This window comes from Brassica napus, chromosome C3 (assembly GCF_020379485.1).
Source record: "Brassica napus cultivar Da-Ae chromosome C3, Da-Ae, whole genome shotgun sequence".
Lineage (NCBI taxonomy): Eukaryota > Viridiplantae > Streptophyta > Magnoliopsida > Brassicales > Brassicaceae > Brassica > Brassica napus.
Genome location: NC_063446.1, coordinates 20151462 through 20172179, shown reverse-complemented (window position 1 = coordinate 20172179; position 20718 = coordinate 20151462). Strand labels below are relative to the sequence as shown.

General features: G+C 33.5%; 2 protein-coding genes across 2 annotated transcripts; both read left to right on the top strand.

The window, feature by feature from the left end:
- Positions 1-5747: 5747 nt before the first annotated feature.
- Positions 5748-7329, top strand: LOC106384095. Its single transcript, XM_048749447.1, has 2 exons — positions 5748-6587; positions 6634-7329. The coding sequence occupies exons 1-2, from the start codon at positions 5748-5750 to the stop codon at positions 7327-7329; spliced, it is 1536 nt and encodes a 511-aa protein (XP_048605404.1).
- A 54-nt stretch (positions 7330-7383) lies between these two features.
- LOC125583659 lies at positions 7384-8403 on the top strand. Its single transcript, XM_048750982.1, has one exon. The coding sequence runs from the start codon at positions 7873-7875 to the stop codon at positions 8401-8403; it is 531 nt and encodes a 176-aa protein (XP_048606939.1). The 5' UTR covers positions 7384-7872.
- The last annotated feature ends 12315 nt before the right edge of the window (positions 8404-20718 follow it).

Sequence of the window (20718 nt, the reverse complement as noted above, 5' to 3'; positions counted from 1 at the left end):
CCCATGCGCCAGTTTTGGTACTCCCGAGGCCAGGTGTACCATATGATGTTTACACTGATGTGTCAGGCACCGGATTGGGATGTGTACTGATGCAGGAGGGTCAGGTCACTGCCTATGCATCACGACAGTTGAGGCCTCACGAGGCCAATTATCCTACTCATGATTTGGAGTTGGCAGCAGTTGTATTTGCATTAAAGATCTGGAGGTCATACTTGTATGGAGAGAAGGTGAAGATTTTCACGGACCACCAGAGTCTGAAGTACATATTTACGCAAACAGACTTGAATTTGAGGCAGCATAGATGGATGGAGTTGTTAGCAGACTACAATTTGGAGATCACATATCACCCGGGAAAAGCCAATCATGTGGCGGATGCCTTGAGTAGGCGCAGAAGTGATATATCGGGAACCAAAGAGGTCCAGGAGCTTACTGGGACACTTGCTAGTCTAAGATTATGTGCAGTTACTGTAGAGGGAGAGTCAGTTGGCGCTGAGGCTGTAGGGCGGGCAGACTTACTATGGAGGATACGCAAAGCTCAGGATGGTGATGAAGCTTTGCGTAAGCAGATCGAGATGGAAAGTATTGGTATTCATACAGCCACCAGCGGGATGTTCATGTATCGAAACAGGATTTGTGTGCCCAATGATGAGTTGTTAAGAAAGGAGATATTACGGCAAGCACACCACTCAAGTTTCTCTATTCATCCAGGAAATACCAAGATGTATAGGGATCTGAAGCGATATTACCATTGGCCTGGTATGAAGAGAGATGTTGCTTCAACTGTATCGCAATATCAGACGTGTCAGATGGTTAAGGCCGAGCATCAGGTTCCTAGCGGGTTATTACAAAACCTGCCATTACCGGAGTGGAAATGGGACATGGTAACTATGGATTTTGTGACGGGTGTTACATTTGGTATCAGAGCTATTTATTTATCGTAACATTTTATTATGTAAATCGGGTTGTCACAATTTGGTATCAGAGCTATTTATTTATCGTAACAATTTATTATGTAAATCGGGGTGTCACAATAACGTTTTACTGTTTTTGTTCACAACCATATAAATGTAAAACCAATCTTAGATAACTATTTTGTTTCTTTATTTTATGCAAGGTGAATTTGATTATATCAAATATTGTTTGAAAAAATATTATTGGCTAAGTGAAAGAAAGAATAAAAATCCTTCTCCTTTTCTTTCCCTTTGACCTCTTTCTTTTTTTCTTTTTATAAAAAAACAATATTGTTCCTTTCACTTCTTTCGCCTTCATCTTCTGTCAGTGGATGATATCAGGCATTTGATCTCTCATATTTTGCTTTGGAAGAGGTTTCTCTGTCGGTTTAGACAAACTTATTGTGGGTATCAATTTTTTGTTTCGGAATAAAATGGTCAGACTGTCCTCCCTATGTAAATATTTCTTTCGTATTCTCTAATAGAAAAAAAGATGAAAGGCCCAACTATGGGCCTCGAGAACCCACGAACATAAATTTAAGAACATTTCGCTCTACCAACTGAGCTAGACGGGCTTGTTTTTCAAGAAGACCTAGATGAGATCTTAATTCTTCTTCTCCATGGCCTAAAACTGTCTGAACATAATTTTGATGCAAATTTATTAGTAACAAGTTAACAACTTTGACAAGTACAAGTACTGTGGAAATTTTATTCAATTTTTTTGACAAGTTTAGCTTGGGATCAAAAGTAAGATGTCTTTTGTTGAATGATAAGCTTGGTTTATATACCAAGACAAAGCAAAGCTACAATAGGAAATTAAAAAATCCAAACTAGAATAGGAAAACACATGAAGCCTTATCTAAAAATATATCATATAATTCTTAAGTCATATAGAAATCATACTCTAATACCCCATCTCAAGTTGGAGCATGAATATTATTAATGCATAACTTGAAAAAAAAATGCATCGAACTCCCTTCGTCCGAGATATTTGGTTAGAATATCAGCAAGTTGATCATGCGTCGTGACAAACATTGTGTTGATTACTCCTTTGATGATTTCTTTACGAACAAACTGACAAATGATGCCCATGTGTTTTGTTTGCTCATGTAGAACATGATTTGCACTGATATGCAATGTGGATTTGTTGTCACAGAAAATGGTCATTGTGAATCATGAGTAACACCAAGCTCGGAAAGGAGTCTTTTGATCCAAATAAGTTCCTTAGTAATGGCTTTCATGGCTCGAAATTCTGCTTCAGTCAATGAAAGTGAAACATCATTTTGTTTCTTCGTTTTCCAGCAAATAGGAGAAGTCCCAAACTGTATAATCCAACCGGTTAGTGATCGCCGAGTGACTTTGCAGGCACCCCAATCAGCATCATACCAGCCAGTTAGGTGAAACGTGGTGTTGGCTCGGAAAAGCACCCATTGCCCAATAGTACCTTTCAAATAGCGAATGACTTTAACTGCTGAAAGCCAATGTTCTTCCCTCGGTTTCTGCATAAATTGATAAAGAATATGAACGGAGTAAGCCAGGTCGGATCGTGTTGCAAGTAGATATATAAGATGACCAATGAGGCGTCTATAGCGTTCAGGATCAGCGAGAAGATTTGTTTGAGGATGCCCCAAAGTATGATTTTGGTCCATTGGTGAGCCAGTCGGCCTGCATCCTAGAAGTCCACATTCCATGACAATGTCCAACGTATATTTTCGTTGGCAAAGATAAATCCCTTAAGAACTCCGTGCCATCTCCAAACCGAGGAAGTACTTGAGAGGACCAAGGTCTTTCATATGGAAGCATGTGGAAAGATAAGCTTTGAATGAATTGATTGCTAAGTTTGAGTCGCCGTAGATGATCAAGTCATAAACGTAGACGAGAATCCGGAGCGTGATACCGTTCTTTGAGTATACGAACAGGGAATAGTCAGAATATGTTTGTGTGAACCCGTACTTTAAGAGAGCCTCAACCAGCTTTACGAACCAACATCTAGGAGCTTGCTTGAGACCATATAATGATTTGCGAAGCCTACAAACACGAGTTTCATTCTGTACAGAAAAGCCAAGAGGTAGTTTCATATAAACTTCTTCTCGGAGATCTCCATGAAGAAACACGTTATGAAGGTCTATTTGATGGATCTCATGATTCATCTTAGCCGCAATATCCAGAAACAAACGAACCGTTGTCATTTTTGCCATGGTTGAAAAATTTTCTGTGTAATCCAGTCTCTCGGTCTGATTGTTCCCCAAAACCACTAAGCGAGCTTTATATCGTTCAATAGTTCCATCAGAACGAAGCTTAATCGTATACACCCACTTGCACCCGAGATCTTTCTTGTTGGGCGGTAAGTCTTGAAGATCCCACGTATGGTTTCGTTCAAGAGCTTTGATTTAAGCTTTTATGGCATCGAGCCAAACTTTGTCTTTCATTGCTTGCTTCAAGTGTCTTGGTTCGATGTTGGTTGATAAAGCGATGATCTAGCTGCGATGCTTAGTACAGATGTGATCATACGTTATCTTAGGATCTTCCAGCTTCCTTAACCCCCACAAACTTACGGAAAAGCATGACAGAGAAATCTAAGAACCAAACTTGAAAAAACAGAGATATCACAGAGAGACTCATAAAAAACAGAGATATCACAGAGTCTAAGATCCAAACCTGAAAAAAGTCTCCTCTCTTCTCTCTTAGGTAATGATTAATTTTAAATAGAGTAGCTCAGTGAAGATCTTAAGTCATGAGAAGTACGAAAAAATCATTTTGGTTATGTATGTCACCGTGGGAAATATGAAAAAACAACTCTGTCCAATTAGACAACAATATTTCAGCATATATCATGCCCTTATAAATATATATATAAAAGTTTAGAAAAAATTATGTAAGTGAGTCATATTCATATTAAAACTATAAATTAGTTTTGAAAGATATATAGATATTCCGTTCAGTATTTGTTTTGGTCAAAATATTGAATTAATTCATATATTGAATTAAGTTCAACCTAATATATATATATATATATATACTCCATTTTTACAATGACTGAAATTGAGATATCTTTTCTCTAAAAAGAGATTTTTAAGTACATGTATTTCTTATCTCAAATAAGAAGGTAATATTATAAATTAGAAAATATCAAATTAAATCATCACATATTTCTCTTATATATTACCAAATATATTGATCATAGAAAATATTGTAAACTACATTTTATTCTAGCTATAATGAGTTTTAATACAGTTGTAGTTTCATATACACCAGTTTACTTTAGATAGATCTGTTTAAAACAATTAAACTTTGTTTATTAATAGGAGCGTCTAATTATAATAGTTAGGAAATAACTACCATGATCTACAGACATTTAATTTTTACAAGCCCATCACAATTTGTCTTCTTAAAAAAATTGTACTTTCTAACTGTACATTTTCATGCATTGCTTCACCTTGGACATCATTAAACTTATATAATTTATAATTAAAATATTGAAAAGCTATGAGAAAATTTGAGAGTGCAAGTGTGGAAGCGAAAAACTATTGGGTTCCAACCCCTCTACTAATGTGGAAGTTAATCTGAAACTAAATATTACAAGCAACCCATGTTCGGGAACGCGCTGGGCGCTATTCGGGCGGTCAGGTTAGGCCTAGAGCCTAAAGAGAAAATCAGGGATTAATCGGAAATTATGTGGGGCGGAATTTTTAGATTGTTTACTATGTTATAAAACATGTTAATCTTTAATTATGTATAGCATTAATACATTTTTATGTTTAAAATTGTATAAAACACACAAATAGAAGATATAAACTTAATATAGTGTAATTTTCATCAAAATTATGAATATAAATGATATTTATAAAATTTTAGATCAAATAAATAAATAAAAATATTATTAAAAATAAAAATAAAAATAAAAAAATAGATTAAGCGGCCGGCTAGGCGGTCATTTAGGCGGTCTAGGCGGAAAAAATTGGATATCCAATTTTTTAAACCGATTTGGCATAAATCGGGGCGGAAGAGTGACGCGTAGCGCCTAGGCGGCTAGGCGGCCGATTTTTAGAACATAACCAATAACGGTAATTAAGTGAAGTTATTTACAAAAAAAAAAATATCATAGTTTTTAACTGGATATTTACAGTTTACATAATTAAAATGTTTTGTTCAATTCAACATAATACGGATTTTGTTAAGGTATTTTAAGTAATTTATAAATAAATAATTTAAAATATATAAGAATACTAATCCAAACGAAAATCTATTGGTATATACAATTAGGGGTTGGAAGTTATTTTCACTTTGGTTCAATATTTCCACAGAAAAAAGAGAAAATAAATATATGTGCATTGGATGCTGGAATCAAAATAGGCCGCCATGAGTTCCTTAAATTGATTCAGAAGTTCTTCATACTTTTGCTAAAAACATATTATATTTCAAAACTCAATATAGTTGATCCTATTATTATTTTTACTTTTTAAACATTTATAATATTTTACAGGGGAATAATGAAAAATTAATTTAAAAAATACCGAAAAGTATTTCCCACTAAGATTTAAAATACAAGTTATAGATAAATAGTGATAAAAATACACTTTTTGGTGATAAAAGACACTAGTAATATATGTCATAGATAAAAATATGATAATATACAGTGTAAAAATATAAATACATAAGCGATTAAGATTATCAACATTTGTAACAGTTCCGTTTTGATTTATCAACAAACTATTAAGATTATACATCTTAAAGCATTACTGAAGAATAGAAAGATCAGAACCATCCTCTTCTAAGAACAAAAGAGAAAAAAAAAACATGACGGCTAGGGTTCCCGAGGGCGATCTTAGGGTTCAGGGTGAGGAAGAGCGAGATGCTACTATGGAAGATATCGGAGAGAAGGGAAGACCGCCAGGGGAGCCACCAGATGTCCCTGGTTCCTGGGTAAGGAAAGTAATAGGGTGTAACGTGGGAGGGATGCCTGTTCCGGAGGAGGTTGTGGTAGAGGAGTTTGTAGAATCGCGACTGAAGTTGGAGTTTCCGAATGGAGAAGATGGAGAACCGGTGATAACGATAGGGGAGGAGGTGCTGACGGCGATGAATAGTCTATGGAAGAGATGCATGATCGTTAGGGTTCTGGGGAGAAACGTTCCTCTCTTAAGCTTGAGTCGGAAGCTAAAGGAGTTATGGAAACCGAAAGGGTCGATGTTTGTGATGGATCTCCGTGGGCAATTCTTCATGGTGAGATTTGAGTTGGAGGAAGAGTATATGGCTGCCCTAGTAGGTGGACCATGGAGGACATTCGGGAGTTATCTTATGGTACAAGCATGGTCTCCTGAATTCGATCCGCTGAAGGATGAGATAGTCACGACGCCAGTTTGGGTGCGTTTATCGAATATCCCAGTGAACTTTTACCATAAAACAATTCTGATGGGAATTGTGAAAGGATTAGGAAGATCGATTAAAGTTGACCTGACAACTTTAAACTTTGAGAGAGCTAGATTTGCCAGAATCTGCATGGAGATTAATCTCCATAAACCATTGAAGGGGACAATAATGATAAATGGTGAGAGGTACTTTGTCTCATATGAGGGAATTTCAACTATTTGCTCGACATGCGGTATGTATGGACACCTAGTTCACGCATGCCCATGGAATGTGAGCCCTTGCACCTGTGACCGACCCACTGAACATGAACCTTCAGAGTACCGCAGTAACAGGGAATGAGACGGACTTTACACCGGCGAGACAGACAAGGAGAAAGGCTGAGCAACAAAGGAGTACAAGGAGTTCTATGAGAAGTAATGATGGGAGAGCCATGATGGGGAGTAAGATAAGAGAAGTACGTAATGCGGATGTGGCAAAGGAAGTAACGGTGTCAAATAGATTCGGAAGTTTAGGTGAGGTAGAGGTGACGGAGGTACGAGAGGATGAGGAGGGAAGTAATGAAGAGAATAAAGAAAATGAGAACAATGTGAACATACGGTTGGGAGATTCGAGTGGAACGCGTGTGGAAGTGATGACCTTTGGTTTAACGGGGAACAAAGGAAATCAGTTGTTTACTCGAGTGGGCTCTAAAGAGAAGAAGACAAGTAATATGAGAAACCCAAATGTCCAAAAGCCCAAATCGAAAGTTATTGGGCCAACGCGGGGACTTGTTTTTGGTCCAACCAGAGGTGAAATCGACATGTCGGTGAACGGAAAACGTTTACGAGTTGAGAAGGAGAGTCTCGGCAGACCAGGTGGTGTTTTCGCCGGAGATGGGGACTCAGCTGAGAAAGAGAGTCAGTTGGGTCTTGCTGGGGAACAGAGGAGCACGGGAAAAGAGAGCTCACTCACTGATGATTTGGATCCTCATATGGATCAAGTGGGAGAGGCCCTGAAGAGTATGGAGGCATAACGTTTTGCCCCGGGAATTCTGATTGATTGTTATAAAGTCTGGATGAAGTGAATTTTCTGGAATTGCCGGGAGGCAAATAAACCTCAATTTCGCAGATCAATTCGATATTTGGTGAAGAAGTTCAGTACGGATATTCTTGCAGTTTTTGAAACTCATGCTGGTGGAGCAGCTGCAAGTCGTATTTGTCGGGGTCTGGGATTCGAGAATTCTTTTAGAGTGGATGCGTGTGGTCAAAGTGGTGGTTTGTGGCTCTTATGGAGGTCGGAGATAGGCGAGCTCGAGGTTGTCGAGTCTTCAGATCAGTTTATTCATGCGAAAATAGGGAGTGGCACAGAAGTGATCAATGTGATAGCGGTGTATGCTGCTCCTACGCCAAGTCGTCGCAGTGGCTTATGGGCCGCATTGAAAGAGGTTATCAATAATGTTGTTGGTCCGGTTTTTATTGGAGCTGATTTTAATACGATTGTGAGACTGGATGAAAGGAGTGGCGGGAATGGGAGATTGTCTGAGGATTCTCTAACATTCGGGGATTGGATCAATGAAATGTCGCTTATTGATATGGGATTTAGTGGAAGCCAATTTACATGGAAGAGAGGTAAAACTGAGAGTACTTTTGTGGCCAAGAGGTTGGATAGAGTGTTATGCTGCGCTACCTCCCGGCTTAAGTGGCAGGAAGCAAGAGTCTCGCATCTGCCTTTCTTGGCTTCGGATCATGCTCCACTTTACCTACAGCTCACGCCAGGGGTACAAGGGAATGCGTGTAGACGGCCTTTTCGATTTGAGGCGGCATGGCTACAACATAGAGAGTTTCAAGATCTGCTAAAAGCTTCGTGGGACCGTGAGATTGATACTAGAGAAGCCATAATGCGGTTAGGATTGAAACTTCGTAAATGGAACAAAGAAGTGTTTGGGAATGTTCAAAAGAAGAAGGAGACCTTGGTAATGGAGATTAAGGGAGTACAAGAATTAATTGAGCAGAATCCTACAGATGAGTTATTGGAGAAGGAGGGGGAGCTACTGAAGGAATTTGAAAGAGTACTCGAACAGGAAGAACTTATTTGGTTTCAGAAATAGCGGGAGAAGTGGGTTGCTCATGGAGAGAGAAATACTAAGTTCTTTCATATGTCGACGATTATACGGAGGAGGCGTAATAGGGTTGAAGCGTTGAAGAAGGATGATAATCACTGGGTAACAGATGCCAATGAATTGGAGGAGCTTGCAGTAAATTATTTCAAGAGATTATACTCTCTAGAGGATGTGGAGACCGAACCAATAAGATTATCAGGGAGGGGTTTTGTGAGGCTGACGAGTCAAGACTATGAGACTCTAAACAAAACATTCTCTGCAGAGGAAGTGGAGAAGGCTGTAAGAGCCATGGGAAGCTTTAAAGCACCATGACCTGATGGGTTTCAGCCTGTCTTCTATCAAAGGTGCTGGGACACAATTGGGGCATCAGTAATACGGTTTGTCCTCCTTTTCTTTGAAGCTGGAAAGTTACCTGAAGGCACAAATGATGCGCTTGTTGTGTTGATCCCGAAAGTGACAAAGCCAGAGAGTATCACCCAGTTTCGCCCGATTAGCTTATGCAACGTGTTGTTCAAAACGATTACGAAAGCTATGGTAGGGAGATTGAAGGGTATGATGACTAAGTTGATTGGACCTGCTCAGTCCAGCTTTATCCCGGGTAGATTGAGTGCTGATAATATTGTGGTAGTTCAGGAGGCGGTTCACTCTATGCGACGAAAGCAAGGAAAAAAAGGCTGGATGTTATTAAAACTTGATTTAGAGAAAGCTTATGACAGGGTGCGCTGGGACCTTCTGGAAGATACTCTTAAGGCAGCGGGCTTGTCACAGGCTTGGGTTGGAAGAATTATGGATTGCGTCTCTGGTCCCTCAATGAGCATCTTGTGGAATGGTGAGAAGTCAGAATCCTTTAAACCTGCCAGAGGACTGAGACAAGGGGATCCCCTGTCCCCGTACTTATTTGTTTTATGCATGGAGAGGCTTTGTCACTTGATAGAGGGAACAGTGGAAGAGAAGAAATGGAAGCCTATAAGATTGTTGAGAGGTGGACCGCAACTTTCTCAGATTTGTTTTGCTAACGACCTGATCCTCTTTGCAGAAGCTTCAATTGCTCAGGTGCGAGTGATTAGAGGCATGTTGGAGATGTTTTGTAGAGTCTCGGGTCAAAAAGTAAGTCTCCCAAAGTCTAAGACATTTTTCTCTACGAATGTTTCTAGAGAACATGGAGAACAAATAAGTAGGGAGAGTGAAATTGCATCAACAAGAGAACTGGGGAAATATTTGGGAATGCCGATTCTTCAAAAAAGAATAAATAAAGATACTTCTGGGGAGGTGCTTGAGAAATTTGCTTCACGGTTATCAGGTTGGAAGAAGCAAACTCTCAGCCTAGCAGGAAGGGTGACGTTGACTAAGGCGGTTTTATCTTCAATACCGGTGCATACAATGAGTACAATTTGTCTGCCCGTTAGTACTCTCGAGAAGCTAGACAGTCTATCTAGAAGTTTCGTGTGGGGTGGTGGACAACATTTGGTCGCTTGGGGTAAGATTTGTAAGTCAAAAACTGAGGGAGGGCTTGGGATAAGAAAATCGAGAGATATTAATAAGGCGCTGATCGCTAAGGTGGGATGGCGTCTGGTGGAGGATAAAGAAAGTCTATGGGCTAAGGTTCTTCGGAGTAAGTACGCTGTGGGAGATATCCATGATTTATCTTGGATGGTAGTGGGTAAGAATGTGTCATCGACTTGGAGAAGTGTAGCAATGGGGATTAGGGAAGTGATCTTGTTTGGAAACAGTTGGGTGATTGGTATGGGAGAGACATCAAGTTTTGGACGGATAGGTGGATCTCAAATCAATCTCTCACGGCAGGGGTAATTGCAGATCTCCCGGAGGGGTATGAGAGTATGACGGCCAGAGAACTATGGATGGACGGAGGAGGCTGGGACCTGGCTAGAATAGCCCCCTTTGTTACTGAGGAAACACGGCTTCAACTTGCAGCAATGGTGGTGAATAATGTTCCTGGAGTGCATGATCGTTTGGCTTGGGGAGAAACCTCTAATGGAAAGTTTACTGTGAAATCTGCGTATGAACTGATTACTCGGGATGATGCTCCAAGACCATATATGGGGAACTTTTTTAAGACTATGTGGCGCGTAGTTGCACCTGAGAGAGTGAAGATATTCCTTTGGTTAGTGGGGAATCAAGCAATCATGACGATTGCGGAGAGATATAGGAGGCATATTAGTGGGACTGATGTGTGTCAGGTCTGCAAAGGAGGGATCGAGACGATCATACATGTACTTCGTGATTGTCCTGCAATGGAAGGAATATGGAGTAGAATCGTTCCAGCTACGAAGAGACATGCATTCTTCTCGATGTCGTTGCTTGAATGGATCTACCAGAATCTAAGTGATCAAAATGAGAGAGACGGGATTCCTTGGGCGACTAGTTTCGCATTGGCTGTTTGGTGGGGGTGGAAGTGGAGATGTGGAAATGTGTTTGGTGATACTAGACTTTGGAGGGATAGAGTGCAATTCTTACGTAACTTATCCAAGGAAGTGATAGCAGTTAAGGAGGAGGAGAACAAACGTATGGGGATAAGGAGTAGAGTGGAAATATTGATAGGATGGATACCTCCTCGAGTGGAGTGGATGAAGATGAATACCGATGGAGCATCTCATGGTAACCCGGGAGCGGCGTCTGCAGGAGGAGTATTGCGGAATGGTGAGGGAGATTGGTGTGGTGGTTTTGCCGTTAATATAGGAAGGTGTTCTGCACCTTTGGCAGAGCTTTGGGGAGCCTACTATGACCTTGTGATCGCTTGGGAGAAAGGCATAAGTAGGCTAGAGTTGGATGTGGATTCTAAAATGGTGGTGGAGTTTCTCACTATAGGGATTGGAGAGGCTCACCTGCTATCTTTCCTGGTACGCTTGTGCCATGGCTTCTTGACAAGAGACTGGTTGGTCCGGATCGTTCATGTGTACAGGGAGGCAAACCGCGTGGCTGATGGTTTGGCTAACTTGGCACTATCTCTTCCTTTTGGTTTTCATAGCTTTGACATTGCTCCTTTGGAGGTTGGTAGCTTATTGCAGGAAGATGTTGATGGTTCACTAAGACCACGACAGACTCGTCTTGTAGCTTGAAGTTTGTTTCTTTCTTAATAAACATTGGGAGAATCCTCCCAATTTCATACCAAAAAAAAAAAAGCATTACTGAAGAATAATCATTAGATCTAACATTTTCAAAATCATAGAAAAATGATAAGTTTTAATTATAAACTTCTAAAACGAATAATTGCACTGGTAAAATCATAAACACTTACTCATTTATTTTATGATGCAATTAAAGAAAGAAAGAAAACAAAAAAAATACATATTTTTAATTTTCAAAAGATTTGAGTCTATGCTTGAGAAACAACCTTTTGGTGTATATCATATTTTTTAGTTAACAATTATAATATATATGCAAACTTTACCCAGCTATAAGACCTATCGTCTTTTTATGTAATGCTTTGTTTATGTTTTAATTGTTTTAATTTGAAAGTCAACAAAATATAGTATCTATATTTTTGTTTTAATTATAGTATCTTATGTAGAGAGAAAATATGTATATTATAAAAAAAATATAGTTGTGTAAAAATTTAAAAGAAAAAGATGAAGAAAGCTTCAAACAATTTCTGAATATCAAAGAATAGTTGAGTCATAACTAAGTTTAGTTAACGTTGTATGTATATTCCTTAGTACTTACTATCCCAAATTTAATTCTTATATTAACAATCAATCTTGAATTTCAATATTTATAACTTCATCGTATAATTTACTTAGTCAAAATACATTATATATTTAAATATTTAATGATTTCAATTAAATATTTTATTTTTAAAAATGAATGGAGAGGCATGCCATGTAATTTAAAATAAATATTTAATTATGTATATAGCTTTTAAATATTCAAATATATATTACGGAACAACCAAGAATCTCTATTAAAGGAATTATAAAGTATAAATAATCAAAAATATAAAGTTGTCGTGGTGACAAACATTGTTCCTAGAATATATAAAGGTAAAAACAAGTACAAACTTGAATGTCTAATACCTACTGATTAAAAACTTTATTAACAAGAAAAATAATTCTTTTTTCATGATAGGCCGCACATTTTTTATTTAACAAAACAATAAAAATCATTAACGACTTCAAAGAAAAGATAATAGTAGGTTCAAGATATGAGTTAGAGCTACACCTCTCATCTACACCTTAGCTCAAAAGATAACAATCGAGGAACACATCTAAGAACAACTATATATGTATGGCGAATTGACAATAAATCTAACATCACATACTGTTTAATGTATCTGGTGTCATTCAATGTTATTCATTTGATATTTGTATGGCGAATCAATTAATTGCAGTCAGAACACTATATATGTATGGCGAATTGACAATAAATCTAACATCACATACTGTTTAAAAATAAAATAAATAAAGAGATAAATACATTATAAGATCATCTAAAGCCAAACAAAAATGATTTCAAAGACAACTTTTATATAATGTTGTCTCTCTATATGAAAGTTGTCTTTCGCCATATAATGTTGAACAAAAATGATTTCAAAGACAACTTTCATATAGACAACTTCCATACTGTTCTACGAAGGCAATTCTCCCTTTATGTTCTGCATCAATGTATGTATAGGTTTATTCGTATGTTATCAGTTGCCTTCTTTTTCGATTAATTTGGGAATATTTGTGCCTATGGAAAAGCTAACACTAATTTTAAGGGGAGGTGAATTCCATAGATGGATTCTCTCTCCAGGTATTCAAATAAAATCTAAAGCATGATTTCATATCTACATGATCACAAGATGAAGTGTAATGAAGTACTTTCGAACCCGGATTACTTAGCTCTCATCTACCACTAACCATCACTTTGTTGTTGCATCTATACCAATTGTCTCTTTATTTTTTTTGTCATTGTTAATGATTGGCAAATGTGTAGTTAGGCAGTTGGATGCTGGAGAAATAGAGAGTTCGAGCAAGACAATTCTTCCTCCAAAATGTGTCCCTTACATTTGTTATGGAGTGCATTGTTGGTGTTGTAAGAATGATCCAGTGGGCACTGATCAATGTTAATGCAATTCCAATCACAAAGGTACTTATCCAAAGTTTTAAGTTTTACTGTTTTCTGTTCAAAACCATATGAATGTAAAACCAATCTTATAAAACTATTTCCTTTCAATATATCATGTAATATGAATTTGATTATATCAAATATTGTTTACAAAATATTTAATAGGTGATTCTTCCTTTTATGCACCGATATAAATATTATAAAGTAAATATATCATAATAATTGATAAGTATTTTATTTTAAATTTTAAATCAGTTTATATTTTCTATATATGATTTATATTAATAATATTATGTTATTTTAATTATATAAGTTATTTTGATATGTAATATCTAGTCGATTTGGTTATCACTTTAGTATATTATATTGCATCTACTTCTCTGAATCAAACATAATATTTTTATTTTATATAGATTAACATTTTGAATAGTTTTTTATACATCTAGGAAAATGTTTCTCTTAGATATGTAAATAAATTTTATTAAAATTTTGTGTAACATAATATATCATGTTTTACAAAATAAAAGAAAAATAAGATGAAGTATTGATCAATTCAAAATTACATAAATAAATATAAAGATAATATTTCCAAATCCCATGTATATATATTTCATAAAATATTTTTTTTTAATTAGTTGATATTTTTTTTTGATGAAAAAAATATAACATTAATTAGTTAGTTAATATTTTATTTTCTTATTAATATGTTTTGAGACATCTTGTAATTTCTTTGTATAAAAACACATAAAATATTATTAAAAATAACATGTTTTTATTTTAATTAAACCTTTTATTTTGAATAATATAATATTTATATATTTCACTAAAATATCTACAGTTATACTATTTACAAAAATTATGATTTTTTCTGTATTTGTGTTGTAATTATAAATAATTTAGTTAACTAATAATTATGCAAAAATGAATTCAACATATCAAAGTGTTACAGAACAAAAGAATACAACATCTTAATGAATTCAACATCTCAAAGTTTCTAGTCAACTAAAGATATCTTGATTTATGTTATTTAAGTTATTTTCTGTAATTAGCTAAGAAAATAGATAGATATAAGGACAACATTTTTAGTAATTTGAAAATATATTAATGTTCCTTAAGATTATCTTATAAAGGAATTATTATTTTAATCTCAAGATTATTTTGTTAACTTTATTTAATTATGAAATCACATTATATATAAACATTTGTTTTTAGTCTGTATTTATTATAAATGTTTCCTGTTATCATATATGAGATTACCATTTGGAAAAAGTAAAAAGGGAACAAAACTAAAAATTTGATTAACAGGAATTATTTAATACAAAGGAAAATAAATTTTAATAATGGTAATTACATGTAATATTTTAATTCATTAATGGTATCTGTAACTAACAATCGTAAAACCTAACATCAGCACAACATGTATAAATTTGACTTAAATTTATTTTTATTAGAAATTTTTCCTTTTTATTGTATATGTTATTAATATTTGAAAAAGGAAATTAAATTTAAAATCTAATTAATAGAAATTATGTAACAAAAGGAAATAAATTTCAATAACGCTAATTATTGGCAAATGTTTTGTTTCATAAAAGGTATCTCTATAATTAATTATCGTAAAAATTAATGTGAAAGCGACACATAGGAAACTGATTTCTCGAATAATATTATTAATTGTCAATAATGGTAATTACGTGTAATATTTTAATTCATTAAGGGTATCTTTGTAATTAACCATCAAAAAACTAACGTTAATGCGACACGTACAAAATTGACTTTTCAAATAATATTACAGTTTTTTTTTGCAAAATATTATTTAGAAATATTACTAGATTTTGACCATCCGCACATATGTTATTTTGATTTGTAATATATAACATATATATTTGTTTTCGGTTAATACATATTTGTATATATGTGACCTTGTCCATATTGTATTCAGTGGCGAATGTATGTAGAGGACTATGGGTGCAATTGCACCAACTCTTTTTCAAAAAAAAAATTGTTTTGTAAGGAATTTTGTTTAAATTTTGCCATAATTTTAGTAAAAACACAATTGTGCATCGGTTGAAAATTTTATTATTCCACCTTATTTCTGTACATTTATTATTTTAATCTATGGATATTTATAGATCTAAATTGGAGTTTGGCCAATGTTATACAACAAAGAAAGTCACAGAGGAAAGTTTGTCTTGTCGATTTTTTTATTGCTGAAAGTAACCGCATCGAAAAATTCTATTATCATAGAAAATGGTTTAGAAGAAAGCTTCTTCAAATTTTTATTTTATATGTGTATTTTATTTTCTTCATTTGAAATTTACAGTTTCTTGCATTTTTATTATCTTCTTTGCAATGTTACAATTTATATAAAAAAGATAGTTGTTATTAAAAAAACAAAATTTCATTAAAATCCAAGAAAAGTGAATTCTAACAAAATCAAATGGAAATTGAATAACAAGTGATTTTAGTTCATTTCAAATTCCATCTAACAAATTATTTGATGTGTCCTTTCGAGAAGGGAGGAAAAGCTTATTTTATATAGTAAGATACATATGACACTTGACTAAATATTGAATTACATTATTTTCCTATTTTATTATAGTATATTTGACCTCTTTAAGATAACCATTAAATACAAGAAGAGTTTTAATTGCAGTCAAAACATTATATATGTACGGCGAACTGACAATAACCCAAACATCACATACTGTTTTAAAATAAGACAATTAAATAGAAAAATACATCATAAGATCATCTAAAGCCAACCAAAAATGATTTCAAAGACAACTTTCATATGTGTATTCATGTTCTCCCTCTTTGCTCTGCATCAATGTACGTATAGGTTTATTCATATGCATATCAGTTGTTATTTTTTTATTAATTTGGGATATACGGGTCTATGGAAAGGCTTACGCTAATTTTCATGGGGATGTGCATCTCGTAGATGGATCATTTCTCCATTTATTCAAATGAGACCTAAATCATGATCTTATATCCCCGTGCCACAAGATGAAGTGTAATGGAATAGCTTAGATCTCCAAAATCCGTCTACCACAAAACCACCGCCTTGTTGCATTTATACCAATTGTCTTTTTTTTTTTTTTTTTTTGTCATTGTCAATGACTGGAAAATGTGTGGTTTCAAATGTGTAGTTAGGCAGTTGGACGCTGGAGAAATACTGATTTCAAGCAAGATAAATCTTCCACCAAAGTGTATCCCTTACAATTGTGGAGGACATCATTGTTGGTGCTGTAAGAATAATCCAGTGCCTGATCAATGTTTCAAAGCCCTAGAAGATTGCAATTCCAACCACAAATGTCCTTATCCAAAGTTTTAAGGTTTACTGTTTTCTTCAGAACCATATGAATGTAAAACCAATCTTATAAAACTATTTTATTTCAATATATTATCTAATGTGAATTTGATTATCTTTATATATAAAGTTAGTTTTTTCTCTTCTTATGACAAGTGGCTAGGGGATTTGATGACATGTGTCCTTCATATATATTGTTTTTTACATTTTAAGTCATTTTTCTTATAGATTATTGCAATTTAGCCAAATACTTTCTAATTATGCACTATTTACTCTTTAAAATTTAAATATTAACCATTGTTGTATAAAATTTGATAATTTATTTTACTGGTCACTAAAATTCAAAATGAATAAATAAATAAATAAATAATTTTAAATATTTAATTTGGTTTTTAACTAAAAATAACATATTTTTTTGTTATTTTATCATTTTCTATTATTTTATTTATAAATTATATATTTGTTTTACTATTAAAAATTACTATTAAAAATCATTAAATAACCAAACTAATAAGAAAAAACTAGAATAAAACACATAATCTAAACCTACAACTTCCAAAACCCAAAGGAAAAAGCCAAATACTATAGTAACACTAGCTCAATAAAAGTTTCGAGCTGGAAAAAAATCAACAAAGAAAACTAACTTACCTCATCTTACCAATAATATCTTGAATAGAACAAACAGATGTTAGAAAAGATAAAAGGATATTCCTTCTGTTCCAAAATATTTGATGTTTTAAGTGTATGCACAAGAATTAAGGTATACACTTTTTCTAAAAAATAACATTAAAAATATAAACCAAAATTAATTAATCCAATCCTTAAAAATAAATATAAGACATCACTGGTCATACAGTTTTCAATAAAATTTTAATTAATATAAAAGATCAAAACATCATCTATTTTAAAACATCATAACCTTTCTAAAACATCATCTATTTTGGAACAGAAAGAGTAAAATATAAGACAAAGCATTCCTCCGAGCTCAAAGGAGCGTGATCAAGCACCAACCCAAAAAACCCAAAAAGGTCAGAAAAAGAATAATCATCAGGAAACCAGAGTCACCACGAAACAAGAAGACACATGCCTCAAGCACCGGAATCACAACCACCAGCTAAAAGTTAAGAAGCACCTCACAAACTAAACAAGCACATACAAGGCTTTCATCCCAGCGAAGAACCACAAAGCTCTAAGTAGAAGACACCAAAGCTCCAAAGACTAACTCCGCACACCTGCACCAAGGAAAGCAAGAGAAGAAAAGAAACAACCTGAGGGAGAATGGAAGCCTACCACCGAAAAACAAGAGCTCAAGCTTTAGAGTAGAAATAACCTTCCAAGCACACAAAGCATACGCAGAAGAAAACACTATCCAAACCTGGAGTAGCAAATATGGCGAAAAAGAGCCACCAGAGAAGCGAGCATCAATGAAAGGTGCAACAAGATGAGAGAACAAAGATAGAAAAGGAGACAAAACAAAATCAACAAACCGTGGAGCTATCCTCGAGCTATGAAAAAGAGCATAGAAGTCAGATCACCAAAAACCAGATCTTGAAAACCAAGACGAGCAGAGACTACCGACGGTAAGTCAACGAGAGGAAGACAACATCAAAGACAATTGAACTCTTATCCAACCCAACGAGATGTAGTTCCTAACATTAACCAAAATCTAAAAAAGAAGAGGACCAATATTGACCAAAACAACCTACAACACAGTGAAAAAAACCGGCACAATTGGGAACTCATAAGCATGATCTATAACAAATACCAGATAATATCACAAGAGATGAATGTGAGGAAAAACAAGAACGCAAAGGTGAGTATTTTCTCAGTGATGGCGAGAAGCACCGCACACCGGAAAGGTAGGTGAATTACATAGATGGGGACGGCTCAAGGTCAAAATATGGAGAGTGGGCAACAAAACATTTAAAAGAGTAATGTTCAAAAATGTGACAAATTAAAATACAATTTTGACGCTAAAACCATCAATCTTAAGATTAACAAATGCGTAAATGCAAAGTTATTAAAATTCAATATAATTTACATTAGAAGCTCACTTCACCACACAAGTACTATTATACACACAATAACACATTATTGAAAAACAAACCCATAATATATTAACACATAACATATTACCTAATACTACATAACACAATAAAACATCAAATAATGCTCTTTACAAATAAGACTGACCACATAATTACATCATCCAAAAAATCATATCTAACAACAATAAAACAATATACCGCGCGAAGCGCGGACACCCTTCTAGTATCAAGTCTTGTTTGGAAAATATTTACTAATATGTGATTCTTCCCTTAAGAACTAATATAAATATTATAAATAAAATATGTCATATAAATTGATTAATAATTTACTTTAAATTTTGAATTTTTTATCTTCTATATATGATTTATATTAATAATATTATGTTATTTTGATTAGATAAGTTACTTTAGATATGTGATATATAGTCGGTTTGGTTATCACTTGAGTATATTAGATTGCATTTATTTCTCGGAATCCATCCAAAGTATTTTTATTCTAAATAGATTAAAATTTTGATTAATTTTTTATATACATTTTGGACAATTTTCTCTTAGATATTTAAATAAATTGTCATAAAATTAAGTATAACAGAATATATCATGTTTTACGAAATAAAAATAAAAATAAGATAACATATTGATCAATTCAAAATTACATAAATATATCTAACGATAATTATTTAAAATATCATGTATATATATATTTTACAAAAGAACTAAATTGTAACAATGAGTTTATATTTTATTTATTTGTTTGTTTTGAGACATCTTGTGATTTCTATGTATAAAACACACAAAAATATTTCTATAAAATAGTATGTTTTAATTTTAATCAAACATTTGATTTTGAATATTATAAATGGATAACTACAGTTACTCATTTCATGGGTATATTAACTTTTATATATTCTTTCAAATTGAAGTATAGTTATCATAGATTTTAATTAAGCCAAATCATATTGGTTTTATATCGCAATAGTTAAGTATTTCATCATAGATTTGTAAGTATATTTTTAACATTTTAATTATTTTGATATATGTTGATTTTCAAAAAAAAAATTGAATAAACAAAATTTCATCAGTAGGAAATTGTATAAAACATTATACCGATAAATGTTTGAAAATTTATGCACACATATCGATATTTTAATACTTAAATTGTTTTATATATTTTGAGTAATATATACCTTAAATTTATGAAACGTAAACTGAAAATTATTTAAAATAATTTTAAACATAATAAATCAGATTCTCAGGTACATTTATTCTGTGTATTGGTTCAAGAAAAAAAATCAACCTACATATTAATTGTTTTTTGAAAATACATATTAAATAAAAATATCTTTTAATAGTGGTGAAATATAATATATTTAGCTCAGTAAAAATATCTAGAGTTATGCTATTTAAAAAAATTATAGATATTTTTTTGAATTTGTGTTGTAGTTATAAGTATTTTAGTTAACTAATAATTATGCAAAATGAATAAAACATCTAAAAATAAAAATACTGACTATAAAATATTTTTTCCACTAAAGATATCTTGATTTATGTTATTTAATTTTCTGTAATTATCTAAGAAAATAGATAGATATAAGGAAAATATTTTTAATAATTTGAAACTATATTTACGTTGGTTAAGATTATCTTTTAAAGGAAATATTATTTTTTAATCTCAATATAATTGTTTTTTAACTTTCCTTTGTTATGAAATCACATTATAATATTTTGGAAAAAGGAAGCTAAATTAAAAATCTAATTAGCATAAATTATTTAATAAAAAGGAAAATAAATTTTAATAATGGTAATTACATATGATATTTTTAATTTGATACCTGTAATTAACGTCGTAAGAACTAAAGAAGAATCTACTTCAATTGAATG